The sequence below is a fragment of the Lutjanus erythropterus genome, chromosome 13, assembly GCF_056507025.1.
Source record: "Lutjanus erythropterus isolate fLutEry1 chromosome 13, fLutEry1.hap2, whole genome shotgun sequence".
NCBI classification, from domain to species: Eukaryota; Metazoa; Chordata; class Actinopteri; order Lutjaniformes; family Lutjanidae; genus Lutjanus; species Lutjanus erythropterus.
The window spans coordinates 32,188,726-32,205,568 of record NC_139329.1 but is presented as its reverse complement, the minus strand read 5'-3'; the positions used below and the strand labels follow the sequence as shown (position 1 = coordinate 32,205,568).

At 40.3% G+C, this 16,843-nt stretch overlaps 1 protein-coding gene across 6 annotated transcripts in view; it reads right to left on the bottom strand.

Annotated features, from left to right (window-relative positions):
• LOC146316892 (uncharacterized) overlaps nucleotides 1-16,843 on the bottom strand; it is a 30,108-nt gene that overhangs the window by 1,224 nt on the left and 12,041 nt on the right. For 3 of the 6 annotated variants that reach the window (XM_084734075.1, XM_084734074.1, XM_084734076.1), the window contains 7 exons: nucleotides 16,036-16,393; nucleotides 12,442-12,516; nucleotides 10,165-10,467; nucleotides 8,349-8,466; nucleotides 5,356-5,632; nucleotides 5,021-5,152; nucleotides 1,445-1,557 (listed from right to left, as the gene is read on the bottom strand). In XM_084734075.1, the coding sequence (XP_084590201.1) occupies nucleotides 1,445-1,557; nucleotides 5,021-5,152; nucleotides 5,356-5,632; nucleotides 8,349-8,466; nucleotides 10,165-10,467; nucleotides 12,442-12,516; nucleotides 16,036-16,393 (1,376 nt within the window). The remainder of the gene's footprint in view (nucleotides 1-1,444; nucleotides 1,558-5,020; nucleotides 5,153-5,355; nucleotides 5,633-8,348; nucleotides 8,467-10,164; nucleotides 10,468-12,441; nucleotides 12,517-16,035; nucleotides 16,394-16,843) is intronic. The other 3 variants (XM_084734077.1, XM_084734078.1, XR_014771749.1) reach the window with 2 other exon arrangements.

The window sequence follows — 16,843 nt, the reverse complement described above, 5'->3', positions numbered from 1 at the left end:
GCAATGATTTATATTAAAGGATCACTTCACCCAAACAACACAAAAACATATCTTCTCTCTTAACCGCTTCCACTATTGAACAACGCAGATGCAATGCCCAAGTTTGAGATATTTCTGCCTCCACTCAAACAAAAAAGGAAACAGTGTCCTGATTACTCTGGATAATCTACTAGCACAAAGGTCTTCGGTGGTTTTCAGTCCATGGACCTCTTAGCTGATAGAGAGACAGAGCAGGGACCTTCTGCTAGAGTCCTGCACAAGTTCAGGTACCCACGAGTATTATATTCAGATAAATTCATGAGTGCAGTCGAGGGTAAAAATGAACAAATTGCATAACACATACAATGCAACAATATGCTTTTTTCCCCTGAGGAAATTAGAAATGAAAAAGATTATTATAATAATCATTCTGGCAATATAATATTATTTTAAAAACATTAACACTGTGCCTTTTTTGTGCTGTATGTCCATTATGTCTACCTTTATGTCGCACTTTACAAAAAAAAAGGAATGAAAATGACGGGGTAATATTTTTGACATTTATATCTGCTAATACAGTAATATCAAGCCTAACCAGCCTGCAGGATCTTATTGTGAAAGCCTTTGACACAACAGCTACAAACAGTGGGATGTCACTATCTGATCTGACAGCGAGCTGATAGCTTAAACTAATGACATAAAGGCAAAAATATCCAGTGGAGGATACATTGTTGAAGGCCAAGTCGGACGTATGGGAGGATTTCGGTGCACTCAGATACATGAGACTAATACTGTCACAGGCTTTGCTGATGGTAAAATGTTTCACGATATATTAGCTTTTGATAGCCATAAGTAAAGCTCGCCGTCACTATGGAAACACATCGACAGCTGCAGGCCCACAGGCACTGCACCAGTTGAGAGCACAAATGAGTGACTCTGCATGTGTCTATGTATGTAATCACATGTTCGGGTCGGGTCGTAGGGTTTATATTAACGGCTTGAGGCGGTAGCAGATATCTCGCATTGAGTACTTTCAGATCCTCTTGAAAAAAAAAAAAACTTTCAGAAAATGAATCATTCATCTGGACCCTTGCAGTGACACAGACCCCCTGTTGAAGACCCACTAGAATTCACTAGAATATGCACTAGACTAGAGTCTAAAGTTGTCACTGAACTACTTGCTTCTGTAGTATTTCTGACATACTCCCTCTGAAAAGTGTTGACAGTGTGTGTCAGCAGTTGTTTTGAATTATCCCGAGTAAACAGGAACAAAATTCTTTCTACCTCCTGTACACAGGTAAGACAAACATCTCAAAACCTGAGCAAATAACACCGAAACCATCTGCACAGCTAGAGAGAATCTATGTTTTTTTTTTATGTTATTTGGGTGAACTGGCTCTTTAATCTGCGTGTAAGAACCGTACGAAGCACTACACATCAGGTAGAGATAAGCTCCTCCCATTACCTTGCCCTCTGGGACGCCAGCTCCGACAACCAGCACCAGACCACAGCCACTATTACAATCATTCCTATGAAGGGGATGGAGAGAACAGGGTGCTCAGACGGATGGATGAATCTCTGAGGAGGGAACAAAAACAAACACAAGGACCATGGCGATGAAGGGGATGAACGGACGGATGGGCTGAAGAATCAAAAATAATAAAAACACGGATAAAAACGGTGTGACCACAACAGCAGGAATGGAGCACTACTACACATCACTAAATTAAAAGTGTGACATGGTCTATGGCCGTGAAATAAAGGGGGAGGGTTGTGATGGAGTGATTTACATTTCACGTTAAACAAACAATGCATAACTTCATGGTGACATACACATCAACTCAATGCGAGTATGTGTGAGCAGTCCTGTGTGGCATTTATTGGCCGCGTGTGATGTTATGGTGACAAATAAAAGAAAGACATACATGGTGGTATTTTTGTCTCTCTATCCTCATTTTATGGTTCACTTGTTTTTTTGTGTTTTTGGCTAAATTTGTTAGAATACAGGCTGAGAGGTCATGGACATTCAGAGAACAAGGACAGCATCAGAGACAGGCACGGGTAGACAGTTTGACACAACGCAGAGACATCTCATCACGGCTGTTGTAGACAAAACACACAGTTTTAGTCCTGTTTGTCAAATGCAGAAGACATAAAGGACTGTATGAGTGAAAGTGCAAATGCAAATGACTTCCAATCACTGACATATGTAAAGATGGACGACATGACAGCTCCCCAAAAGTGAAACATCTTGATCGCCGCCTGGTGGCTGGTTGCAGTATACGTCATAAAGCCCACTCCCTCAATGTCAGCAGAGTGGACGTGAGCCAAACTAAAAAAAAAAAATCTGAATACACCTCATGTTTCCCACGATGGTTTCTGTCATTTTAGGTGGTTTTATCACGTTGATGCACAGGGATTTACCTCCGTGTCAGAAAAATTATTTCAATGCAGTTTCTTAATTCATCTCCAACGTGATGATAATTGATTTTTTACACTTTGTAGAGGACTGCTGCAAATCGTGGTGAAATATGGTCTAAATTTGAATGTTTTTTCACTGGTGACCGTAGGTTTTAACAAATTTTCAATAGAAATTTTCTGTTTAATTGCTTATTTTTTTGTTTAATTGTTTATTTTCCTGTTAAGTTTGTTTTAATTTGTTATTTCACACTATAAAAGGGAGTTTCATGTCATGATTGACAGCTGAGCAGATATTTTCTTTTCATGTTTGTACAGTTTGAGGAAGTGGAGAAGTTAGCCATGTTTTTATGTCAGAAAGCTCTTTCAGGCAAAAAACTTGCTGCCTTTATTTTTTTCCCCTAAACCTAACCTTTCTGGCAGAAAGCCTTGAACGCTAACTTCTCCCCACAGAAAGTGGAGCTGTGTCGTCCATCTTTATACCGTCAATGCTTCCAGCCAATTTCCAAAATACGGCATAGTTTTTATTTAATTTCATGTATTTTGTATGTTTGTCGTTGGAGATTTTGGATGCACATTTCCTTTCAATGAAAATCAACTTGCAGAATACTGAGCAGCTGAAACCACATGTTGTCCCCAGGATGATGCATTCAAGTGCCACACTGTGCTGCGTTCACAAAGGGTGTTATCAAAAAGTTAAATCTGGAGGACAAACAATAAGCAAAGAAAGATGTAATGGAAATGACAATAAATTTGGCGCATAGGTCGTAACACTGCCATGACCATGTCCCATGAGCACTTGAAAACAGAAACGCAACAGTAATGTAGCTGTGATAAAGTGAAACAGGGAATTCTGCCTATTGTTTCAAATTCTGTTTCATTTCACTGCAAGTTGACTCTCAAACTTATTAAAACGAATAGAAATGAGTCTTAAAACAAGAAAAAAAACATCCAAAAATCCAACAAAGGTCCTTTAATTACTTTTTCATACTTCGCTTGAAGCCTGAATGCCTTTTTTTTTTTTGCAGATTTTGTGTTTTTGTCCAACAACAGTATTAAAGCACTGCCGTCACAGAGGAGTTAGAACACAGACACAGTGGGGGGAAAGGTTCCCCAGCCCAAAGCACACAATAAATACTGATATGTGCTGACAGGCCAGGTCAGTTCATATCACAACAGATATTGCTACAGTATGAGACACATAAAAAGTGGGCTCAACAGACACAGGGTGCAGTAGGTGTGACGTGAAGTGTGTTAGGTGTTAGTTGACAGCGTGGGTGCAAAGAAAAAGAGTTATTTTTCTTTAATCATGTAGAAATCATGGCTGGAAATTCTTAAAATTATTCTAGAATAAATTCACGTTAATTTGAAAATGGACGAATTGAGATCCAACACAACCGGCTCTATAGAAGCTGAGGTAAAGAATGCAAAACTAAACAGACAATTTATATGTCCTACAAATTATCATTTGAAGGAATAGTTCAGGCATTTTTTAAGGAAGGTCGTTTGAGGTATCGATCCACTGTTAGTGTATTACTGACAGTAGATGGCAGTCGGCATGTCTCCAGGTTGAAGAAACAGCAGGGCACTGATGCTGGAAGCTAAACAATGTACTGCTGTGGACAGCTTCAGCAGCAGAGTATTTTAACTACCTGAAAAATATGACCAAACCTGTGCATGCTGTTTTGCACTGCTTTCTATACATTTCACATTTTATAACAAGAACTGTACCTCTGGACTTTGTTTGGAATCCTTTTATATATTTTGGTACCGTCACACATTTTATTGATCTTTGATTTTATTGTAAAGTCTATCACATTGTTCTCACTGTTCTACACTTCTTTTTTTTTTTTACTTTTTATGCTTATACTGATGTACCCTGTTCTTGAATTAATATTATTATAGTTAGTATCTTTATTCTTTTATCATCTATTGCCTAGTATGTTCTTTTTTTCCCCCTAACCCTTTATGTCTCTGCTGCTGCAAGACTGAAATTTCCCCACAGGGATAAATAAAGCGCTACCCATCTACCATTTAGGATATTTTCACCACTTTACCTCGCCATCAGACAGCCTTTTCCGATGGAAAATTGCAGATACATAAACCAAATATCACTCTCTCCAAAGCCACCAGACTCCTTTGGTAAAAACAGTAATTTTACTGGCTGATCTAAAGCTGCCTTGATCAGTTAGTTTGTTTGTGTTTTTGTGTGACTTCAGTGCATCACTACACCGGCATCACACAATAACACAAACAGACTAAGTGATCAAGGCAGTAAAACAGCAACTCCTGTGTTCTGTGAGGGTATTTGGCTTCTATAACAGCAGGAAAAAAAGCTGTTCCACAGCAAAATAAACCGGTGAAAATATTGGAAAAGGAGCATACACTTAAACTGATGTGTGTTTTTTTTAGGTGTGTTTTTTTAGGTGCCTAAAATACATTTTGCTCCTGTCCAAAGCAGTACACTGCTTAGCTTCCCACACCAGTAATACACCGACTATGGAATCTCATACAGTCTCACAAAAAATCCAAACTATCCCTTTAAGTTGCATAACATTTAAATCAGTTTCCCTGATTCTGGTATCAACTGTATGCTACTGTGTTATTCATGTCTGTCCCTCACCTGAGCCCCCCCTGACAGCTTCTCCAGCTCTGCCTTGCAGCGCTGCAGCTCCTCCTCCAGCTCTGCTCTCTCCCTCTGACTGCTGTCATACAGTACCTGCAGCTCCTGCAGCTCCATCTTCAGACCGTCACACTGAGGACACAGAGACAACAAATTATCTGTCTTCTCTTTGCAGCAGTGCATTTATTTACACCAATGTATCTGTATTTTTTAGTGTATTTGACTGAAAACATTGTACCTGAAATCAAAAGAATTTGCTCATAATGCCTGACCCAAATCTGTCTATGTTTTATTCATGCTTATAACCCCCGAGGCATTGCTTAAAGGCATCATACCTCTCTCTGAACCTGTGACGCCTTCTCCTCTGCCTGTTTGAGCTGGTCCCTCAGGGAGAAGATCTCCCCGATGCCTCCGTTCCAGCCGGTCGTTGTCATGGGCTTCCCATCGAATGAAATATTTTTCTGGATGGAAGCGTCCACCAGGCGACAGTTCTCAGACTGGGCCATGGTCATGTAGCTCTCTGTCATGACCTCGTCGGAGCCGGTCTCCATCTCCTTCCCCTCTGTGCCCTCTCCTGCGTCCTCCTCCTTCAGTGACAGGTAGACACTGGAGCTGCACGACAGGGGGAAAAAAATGGTGAAAAATACAGTTTACTTTCAGTTTCAGCTGAAAATGTCTGAAAGCTCATAAATGGGCTCCAAATGGGGTAACAACTTCTGTGATCAAAGGCAGGAAATGGTTGCTAATGGTGTTTTATGTGATAATCTACAGGATGAATATGCCATTATTCGAAACAGAAAAAGGCTTTGAAAGGTTGAAATCTAATAAGAAAGGTTTTGCAAGATTGAAAAGTAATTTTGAAGGCTTGTATCATGTTTTGTTAGGCTGAAAAAAAAACAGAAACATTATTTTGTATTTAAAGGGACAGTTCAAACCAAAATAGATACATGAAACTGCTCACAGCAGTGTGGAATATCTTGAATATTATTTTTCAAATGTTTGTTTTTGGCGCATTAAGCCAGTGTTTCCCAACCCTGGTCCTCAAGGCACACTGCCCTGCGTGTTTTAGATGTTTCTTTGCTCCAACACACCTGATTCAAATGACCAGGTTGTTATCAGGCTTCTGCAGAGGCTTGATGACGAGCTGATCATTTGAGTCAGGTGTGTTGGAGCAGGGAGACATCTCCAAATGGCTCCATTAAGCAGCCATTTAGTTCCATTATATCAGACAGAAATACTTTTCATATCTGCAGAACTCTGCAGCTCACACACACACACAAAAAAAAAAAATCAAAATGGATAATTAGCACGACAGGCCAGAAGAATTATATGTATTTTTGATTTTGAGGTGAACTGTCCCATTAAGTTTTTCTTACTGCAGCTCTCTATACAGTGTCTCTCCAACACATTTTCAGAGTTTCTAATTTGTCACTGTTCTCCCAGTGTATTATTTTGTTTTCCAGATGCAATTGCTTTGAAATTCAAGTTTCAACCTTTCAAAACTTTTTCCATACATATGCGCACAAGTTTTCAGATCAAAACTTAAGGTGACAAATTTGAAACCATGTTGGAGAAACACTGTTAAAAGAGAGCTAAACATAATTAAACTAAAATACAAATAATGTTGCAGGGATTTCAATTTTTTGCAACCTATCAATACATTATATAAGCCTTCGATTCAACCTTTCAAAGCTTTTTTCTCTTTCGAATAATGACATTATATTCACCCCATCATAATCTGAGAACTAGTTAGCATTGTGTTGTCACATTCAGTACACAGAGATTTCATTATGTTGTACACAAAGTCTGATAACTGTTCTTTTCATTATTTGTGCTTCTGCTATAGACATGCCACCACATGTATCTAACCAGCCTTGAAATAGGACTGCATCCAAGGATTACTTTCATTTTTGACAAATCACTTTTTTTTTTTTTTTGTTATTATTATCAGATAATTGTTTCGTCTATAAAATGTCAGAGGAAAAGAAAAAGACCCCATTAAAGTTTCTCGATTGCTTGTTCTGTCTGACCAACAGTCCAAATCAAAAACCCAATGTTTTAAATTACATTCAAAAAATATGAAAAACAGACAAAGGTAGCAATCACGTTTAAGAAGCTGGAACTAGAGAATGTATTTGTCATTTTTGCTTGATAAATTAAATTTGATTCATACTGTTTTTAAATTGTATTGTTGTTGGAAAAACAATTCAATCACAGGGTCCATTAAGAGCCATTCTAGTCATCATGCTGATGTTACTTATCGACTCTGAAATGACAAGGTCTCAGTGCACAAAAAAACAACAACTTATAGACTCAGTTGTTTTATGATATCTACAACCTTATCTGACCTACTTGATATTAAAGAGCCATTATCCTAAGCTGAATGATAACCTCTTCATATGAAAGCCTCTTCGTTCGCTTTCCCTGAATCACTGCCTACAGTCTCTGTTGGATATAACATATAGATCTTCAGAAGCAGGAATGCAAAAGTTTATTCAAGAAAGAAAAGTAAATTATCTCCACATAACATTATTAATTGGTAAAACTTTTTTCAAACCTTAAAACTTTGAGTTGAACTCAAAACTCATACATCTATTGACATAAGTTGCCTTCAATTTTAGAGTTTTTTTCATCTATTTCATTTTTACATCGTATACGACTGTTGATATGCAAATAATACCATGCAGCTAACGAGGGCTGGGAGTTAATTGTTGGGCATTTGTTTGTGTATGTTGCTTATTACCTATTTAATACACTAAAAATGTAATAATAAAAAACCTCATTTGTTTTATTTGGTGTTTTCTGGATTTTACAAGCAGTACTTTGTGCATTATTTTCTCTGTTTCTCCTTTGTCTCTTAAGTCTCCCTGCTTCTTCCTCTTCTTGTAAAACACTGTGCAATTTCTGTTTCGAGTAGCGCTATAAATAAAGTTTGCTTTTGCTTCTGATGCATCACAAGATCTTCCTCAGCAGATGGAGCGTGCCCAGTTCTCCATCTGCTGAGGTAGACTGTGTGATATGTTCATTTCAGATGCATTTCAGAGCAGCTACTGAATAGATCTTGTCTGGTGATTATTATCAAGGTCAGGAATGAACTCTCAATCTCAAATTTGCTGATTATTCCGCCAATCAATTAATGAACTAACGGTTTCAGCGCTTATGCAATCCCTCCTATGATATTACAGTTATATTAAACAGGTGGCCGGTCATTTCTAAACGGGACATGACGAGAACGGCGAGTGACAAGGGGGGTAGTATTCCAGAGGGTCTCCCCTCCAGCTGATCCAGTTAAGCACAGCTGATGAATGAGCAGCCATCGACCTCTCACCATGTCCTCTGTCTCTGCAGCAGCTGCAGCCGCTCAGAGAGACGTCTGTTGTCCTCCTTCAGGGTCTGACACTCCTCCTTCAGCATACGGCACTCCTCCTTCAGCAGGTCCACGTCACCTGACAGAACAAGGAAGGTCGGAGATGAAGACATTAAGAGGACGCAGGAAGTAGAGCGTAGCATATATCTTACTGCTTGAGGCTTCAACATCATTGCAACGTGTATAGAATATATTAAAGGAATAGTAGACATTTTATGAAATATGCTTATTTCCTTTGTTGCCAGGTGTTAGATGAGACGCTTGACACCAGTCTCACATCTGTATAAATATGAAGCATTGACATAAACAAAGATGGATAACATGACAGCTGCAGTATAGGTCATAAACCCTGCCTGCTCCATGTTAGCAGCTGGGGACAAATTTTCCCAGAGACAGTTTCCAACATTTTGGGTAGTTCTTATCACACCAACGTACTGTTCAGTTTCATTACAGCTGAGCCCGTCAGCGCAAGATGGCAGCGCTCGTACCGGGATATTTTGCACAGTGGCAGGAAGTAGAGATGCATCATCCATTTTAATAGAGTCAATGATGCAAAGCTACAGCCATCAGCCGATTAGCTTAGCATGAAGTCAGGAAATGGGGAAAACACAAAGTATAAAAATGACAATTAGCAGTTTTACATAGGGTGAGGGGCTGGACTTTTTCTTGGATGGGTTCAGTTGCCAGGCAACCACCAGAGACTCCAGGAAGTTACTGGTCCTGGGTGAAGAAATAATCAAGCACAACCCCCCAACACACGGTCAAATAGGGCATTCACAACCAATGCACTTTGGGAGTCATCGACTACTCCCAAAAAGTAGCCGAGACTGTTTCTCAATTCTTATTTTTCTTCATAAATGTCTACCCTTGTAAAGGGTTTGGTGGGACTGTCTTGGGAGTAGGTCCTCAATTGGCTCTGAGCTGTTAACAAAATAAACCGCAATCTGATTGGACTATAACCCCAGCAAACGTGCCAGAGCTGAAGACACTGGAACTGCTTTCTTACAGGAAAAGAGTTTTTCCTCCTCTAATTACCTTGAATGCTGCTAAAACTGCAGATGAAAGATCAGCCAACAGCGAGGCACTAGCGTCAACTAGTTGACCAGTCTGTGAAACCTCTACCGTCAAGGAACCTAAATGTCAACCTGCTCCTTTAAAACAAATGCCAACTGTGAGTTAGATTGTACTTGAATATAAAACACATTTTGGTTAATGTGTCCATGAAAGAGCAGAACAATGAAATAAAATGAACCCTCCTCCCTTGGTCCCACCCCAGCCTCAGCTGCAGAGCGATGACATCATGTGTTAGAAGTGTGCGTCCCTCCTACTCATGACTTCATGTCCCTGGTATCCTAAATGCAGACACACATCTGCACACACACTCACACACACACACACACACCACTCCCCTCGCAACACTCAGCAGTCACATTTGTAATCTGTAATATTCATTAAACCCCACAAATGATTTATGTGCTTGACTGTGGGATGTGAACATGATGTGAGCATGAAATAAGAACATCCATAACATCATGCTTTGTTTTCATACAAACACTGATCATGGGCTATTTGTGCAAGTTGGATTAAATCCTCAGTCCCAGCAGAGACAGTGGGTTTGTGTTTTTAGTGTGATGGTGTTAAGATGAGGTGTAAAACAAAGATTTATTGTGTTTTCACTTTGATGTACTGCAAGTAAAACAAAGTTGTAAGGGAGGAGAAGCGCTGAAACCTCCTCCACCCTTCTGTCTTCTTCATGTTCTTCCTCCTCGACCCTCACCCTCTCTCCTCTCGGCCTCCCTGCGCTGGCTCTTCATGCTGATCTCGGCTCTCAGCGTGGTGATCTCCAGCTCGTACTCCTGCGTCTCCTCGCTGAGGCGCTGCAGCTCGGCCCGCCGGCGACACAGCTCCTCCTGCAGAGAGGCGATGTCGTTCTCCCTCTCCGCCGCCGCCTCCTCCGCCGCCTGCTGGAGCAGGAGCACCTCCTCCTGAGCCACGCGCAGCTCCTCCTGGGCCTCGGCCAGCTCGCTCTCCTTCTCCTCCTCCAGGCTGTCCATCTCCTCCTGCACAGAACGCAGCTGTGCTGTGGGGAGACGAGGAGGAGGAGGAGGTTATGGGGGGTGTGTGGGTTAGACTGCAATGTCAGGATGGGTGCATATGTGTGTGTTTGTATATGAACCTTACCTGGAGTTTTGTAACAGTGTGTGTTTGTGTGTGTGGGTGGTGTGTTCTTGCATGTGCACGCGCTTCTGTCTGTGTGTGTGTTTGTGTGTGTGCACAATTGTTCTGTATGTGTGGGTACTGTTTGAAAGAGCAGCTGATGTAACTGAGGGTAACAGACTGTTTTTTTTTTCAGGGTCAGATTCAGATTATTAGTTTAGTATTTTCAGGAAAGGAAAATCTCCACCTCCATCTCTCCGCCTCTCACAACAAGAGCATTAATGCACGGAAATGGCAATAAAACCAGTAGAAACATTTAGACATAATTCTCAAACTAACGCAGATGCATCATGAAATAGTTTGGCATTCAACAAATATCTAGCAGCTTTACAAAGAATGTTCTCCTCCTTTTTTTTCTTTTTCTTCTGTCTCTCTTTTTGTGAAAGGATTGGGCTCGGAAACAAACATTTTACTGTAATGTATAGTTTTTTCTTCCTCCTTTGTATCTTTTCTCTTTTTCTCCTTTATTCATCAGTCCTTCAGTCATTATGACTTCTTGATTTTTTTTTTGGATGAGTTGTACTGTGTTGGTGTGTTTTATTCACCCTTCATGACTGAGCACATTTAGTCTATTTTAAGAATAAATGTGTCTGTGTGTGAGTTTTTTAATTATATATTTATATACAGTACCAGTCTAAAGTTTGAACACATTTTCTCATTCAGTGTTTTTTTGGAGACATCAAAACAATGAAATGTGGAATTATGTCTTAAGCAAAAAAAGTGAAAACAATGCATAATATGTTTTATATTTTAGACTCTTAAAATACACATACTCATACACTGTCTTCTGCATCTGCTATATAAGACTTAATAATGTCACATTATTAAATCTTTGATTGCAAGTGCAGAAGACTGCATGAGACTCTGCTTTTTTTTTGTCGATCTACAAGTGTGCAAAGGGTTTTTGCTCTTTGATTTTGAGTTTGAGTGGCCACCTTTTGCTTTGATGACAGCTTTGCACACTGTCGGTATAATCTGAACCATTAAAATAAAGAAAAAAACACTGAATGAGAAAAGTGTGTCCAAACTTCTTACTGGTACTGTAATATATACCAAAATGTTCATTAAAAAAATAATAAGGACATGTCACAATGAATGCAAGCAACACTTCAGGGTCTTTGAAGGGGGTTGTATGAGGTACTTATCCAGCTGTGGACAGGCTCAGCAACAAAATGGATTTTAGCAATCTAAAAAAATCAATATCAGTTTAAGTGCATGCTATATTTAGAATATTTTCACCACTTTACCTTGCTGCCAGACAGCCCTTTCCAACAGAAAACTGCTGTTACATAAGCCAAATATTGATCTCTCCAAACCAGCCAAACTCCATTGGCGAAATCAGTAATTTTACTTTGCTGAAAAACAGGAGCTGCAGGTCTACCACCAAACTCCAAACTAATATTTTAAAACACTGAAGTCAGACAATAACACAAAAAACTAACAGATCGAGGCAACAGAAGACGAGCAACTCCTGTGTTCTGCAAAGTAAAATTACTGATTTTGCCAAAGGAGTCTGGTGGCTTCGGAGAGAGCAATATTTGGCTTATAAAACTGCAGTTTCCCATCAGAAAAGGCTGCTTGACAGCACAGTAATACGGTGATCATATTCTAAAAATAACATTGCTTAGCGTCCTGCACCAGTAGTCCTGCTGCTTCTACAAAACCTGTGCTGTGCTAATTATATAACACCGTCTGTCTGAGACTATTCAGTAGAGAGCTAATGGGACAATATAACTCAAGAATAATCAAATAATTAAATGAAAATAAATGCATTGGTTATTTTCTGGGTTTATCAAAGAACAGAACTTCTTGGCTGAGTGTTTTATTATGTCGATACCTTGTAGATTCTGAATCTGACGTGTGAAGGCTTCAGCCTGATGGGCACTGGCCAGACGCTCATCCTCCAACAGACCTGGTGGAGAGGTGAGGAGAGGAGTGGAGTGTGGAGGAGAGGGGAGGAGTGGGGAGTGGGCACAGAGATAAGAGGTAAATGTCACTTCAGCAGGCCAATAGAAAGATGACAACTTGATAAGCTGGTCAACCTTGAGACATGTCTGAATTACACAAGCACTTCTTGTGTCTCTGTCTGTCTCTGTTAAATACAATACAAAAACCATCAGCATTAGTTCAAATCATCAGCCTCAGCTGCACTTTGTGTTTAGTGCTAATTAGCAACTATTGGTATGCTAATATGCTAACATCTAACATCAACATGTTAGCACTGTGATCATGTTAGCTTGGTGACAAGTGCAGCCTCATAGAGCTACTAGCATGACTATGAACTATGAACAATTTTCATGAGGACTGTCCAGACAAACTTTTTGATCCTCAAGTTTGTTAACTTGGTACATATTATTAATAATAACTGTATTTACTGTTCCTTTTTTGTGTCTAGTGTTTTAAAGATTAATTGCCTCAGTGCATGTCTTAGATAACCGTTAGCAACGTTAGCGATTTCATTCACACGCGACAGAAACAAAATGAAACTTGCCAAAACTGTTTTGGTTCTCGTTTCCACCACTCTAACCACTAACTCTGGATTGGTCAAAATAAACCCTTAATTTACCACGCTAGATATGAAAATATCAAGAGTCAAGACGGTTTTGGTAAGTTTAACTTGTTTCTGTTGTGTGTAAATGAAGATGACAACGCTAGTTAGCTAACGTTGCAAACAGTTACCTAAGACACTGAGATGATTCTCAAAATTCTCAAAACCCCTGTGTACAAAATGGACGGGAAATGCAATTAACAATATGTACCAAGCTAACAGTGAAGAGTAAATAACTTCAGGATGAAATATCACAGAGTTTGTAGGCGAAGGTAATGTTACTTTAACTTAGCGTTAACAGGAAGTAAACAGACTGTAAAACTGATATACTTCATGTTACATTATGCAGATTTTTCCAACTGGTTCAGAACTTTTAGTCACACACCTGCCATCCCTTGTGTTCTTTAATATATAATTTGTGAGTGCAGGATGATTGGCAGCTTTTACTAATCATCTGTAGTCATAGATACCCCTGATCTGTACCTCCACTTCACCTTACATCATCCTTTGACCATGCACACTCAGGACCCCCACCACGTCCACCCCACCAACAGCTGCCGGCAGCCTGAACAGCTGACCGTTCCCACTGGGACTTGACCAACAGTGATTTCTCGATGTGGACTAGGACAGCCAGTCTGGAAGCTTCCCTCACGCAGTTGTCTGAGGAATGCCTGTACCGCTGCCAGACAAACAACTGAGCTCACCACGCCATGTCTTTTAGCGTGACACACACTCATACACACATACACATACACTGAGCACACAGCGGCCCCATACCCAAGGCCTTACTCACTGCTGGTGTCCCTGAACGTTAAGCTCATCATTTCTAAGGTATGATGTGATGCTCCATTTAGCGGTTATGAGGAACAGACCGTGTCAGTGACCGCATATAAACATTTACGCTTCTACGTGTCCAACTAGATTCTGATGAACAGGACGTCTCGGGTGGAAAGTTAAGATGTCCAGGTAAAGGACAGGTTTTTCTTTAGTGGTTGTGTGTTTAAGGAAGTGAGAAAATGTAAACAATCACTGAGATACGGAGTGAAATGTTAATTTTATAATAGTTAAGGTTGAGGAAACCATTCCTTTGACATCTTAGAACGTAAATGAAGTTGATACAGAAGACTCCAGATGGCAGATGGGCCATAAATGTCAGTGTTAAATTGCATTCTCACTATTTAAACTTGTTTTGCTCGTTGATAATTCTCTTGCGATTAAAGAAAAACTCAGTTATGTGTCCATCTGGATCTTATTCTCACAATTTGTCCACTTTTTTTTTAGGTCTAGATAGATTTTACTCACCATCTCCAGTGTAGAGATTTAGGACACCTGGACTCAAGAAACGCAAATGCAAAAATGATGCTGATCAGTTGTAGTGAAGTGAGGCCCACTGCACAAACTGCCAGTGTTTATACAAAGATTGAAAATGGAGACAGTGTCAAGTTAAGCCACATTTTCACTGCAGTAACTTTCCCCAGGGACGAGGAACCTTTGGAGGAATTTACAGAGTTTCCACCACAGGGACCACGGTCTAAATTAAGTTCTGAGGACATTATTTTATCAGCTAAAAAGTCCCTGCTCAGGAGGAAGTACTTTCCAAAAGTATGGGGATTTTGGGGGGGTGGGGCTTGCAGAGCTGACATTTCTGATGGCACCAGAAGATGGTTATGTCTGCACAATTTAATGAAGTAATTGCAGAAGTAAAGCTACACACCGTGCAGGTTCTGCCTCATGCTGCAGGTACGATATGCTAAAACCCAACCTGCACTCTATGGCTTTCGTTACACAGCAGTTGGTCGGACCTTATGTGCCGCGGCAGCTTGTATGCAATCCAAAACCTGTCTGGTCTTTGTACTGTGAGACTGTGACCCTAGGGGACAGTAGACCATGGGAGACGACTGTTAAATAAAAAAAAAAAAAAACTCCAGAGGCCAGAAACCATCGATGGTTTAGCGTAAGGCTTGCAGCACCCTGTAAATAAAGCGTATGGTACAGAAACTGCAACAATTTCACTGCACTGAAGATTTTTGCAGCCATGCATCCCACCTGGGATGACGAGGATAAGTTAGTTAAGTATCACTGTGCAGATTGCATTGAATTTCTCTGGCAGCCACTGCACCTATATGATTAAAAGAGATTTTTTAATTGCACCACAGCTGCTCTGCAGTAGCAAGGATTTCCAGGGGTTTACTTTTAGTTGGACTGATAACACAAGAAGGGTTCAAAATAAGTTGCTTGTTGCAAGTTTGGTGGAAAGTTTTATCTAGAACCCACCCAGAGGGTTCTACTGAGAACCCTTTTATAGTATGGTATAAAGAATCCTTGACAAACTCTTGATGAAAGAGTTCTTCAGTTCTTTCAACAGCCCTTCATCTCTTAATCCAAAGAACCCTCTTTTGGATGAAAAAGGTTCTTAATGGAACCCTTTCTTCAGAAAAAAAGGTTCCTTAGAAGCAACTGGTTGCAGGTGGAACTTCAGGCCTTCAGGAAGAACCCTGTTGGAGCCCATATTTCTAAGAGTGTGTAGCTTCTTTGGCTCCTTGTCCCAATCGTTGTCATTTTTGCCAAAGTCTAAATTTCACAAATCTCTTTAGATGATGAGTGAAATATTGTCATGACCTAAGAGACAAAAATGCTGAGAATAAGACAAATGGCGGAGTTTCCCTTTAAATGCCTCTAAATGTGTCCAGGATGACAGGCTTGTTGGTATGTGGAGGATGTTTGTAATGTAGTCATTTTCATCACTCTTGATTTCAGGTCAGATAGCTGTCAGTAAACAATGAATAAAAGATTGATAGAGGAAGATTAATGATTCAAGGTTTTAAATAATGAATCAACACTATAAGAAGTGACAGTCACATCCGGGGCTGCTGGAAGTCTCACCTTGCAGCTCGTGGAAGCTCTCCTGGTGTTTATTGGACGTCTCTCTGGCGTCTTCCAGCTCCAGCAGCAGCTGCAGCACCTGGGCCCTCAGCTCCTCCAGCTCCTGCTCCTCCGTCAGCGGCTCCTCCTGCTCCTTCTTCCTCTTCTCCTCCCCCTCGCCCTCCTCCTCCTTCAGCTTCTTCTCTTCCCCCTCGTCCTCCTGAGCTCTCTCCTGGTCCATCTCCTCCTTCTCGTTGTTCTCCTCCAGGACGCCTCTCTCCTTCGCCGTGATCTCGTTGTCCATGGTGGGGCTGCACTCTGCTTTCAGATCGCACGGGTCATCTGATGGAAAGATGACAGCGACATTAAAAAGGGACGCCTGACAGGGAACAGAGAGAGACACAGAAAAATGAGATTACAGGTGACAAACCCCTCTGTCATCACCCAAATTCAGTCATGCTTTAATCACGGCAGAGATTGCGTTTTCTTTTGAATCAACAGCACCATCTTGTGATTAAAGAGGCATCGAGTCTTTTATACAGCAACCTCTATTCTACTTTAATTCAACACACCGTCTGCAAGACAGAAAGCTGAAACATCAGACACTGATACCATTATTATGCACAATATTACTTTTCAATATCATGGGTAATATTATGTTCATCATAAAGTGCAGTATTACTTTTCATTATTATTATGATGTACAATATAATGTTTAATATCATATGCATTTTTACATTCATTATCTGGTGTAATATAACTTTTTATTACTTCTCAATATCACTGCCAGTATTATTCTTAATGCCATTGCCAATACTACTTTTTCTAT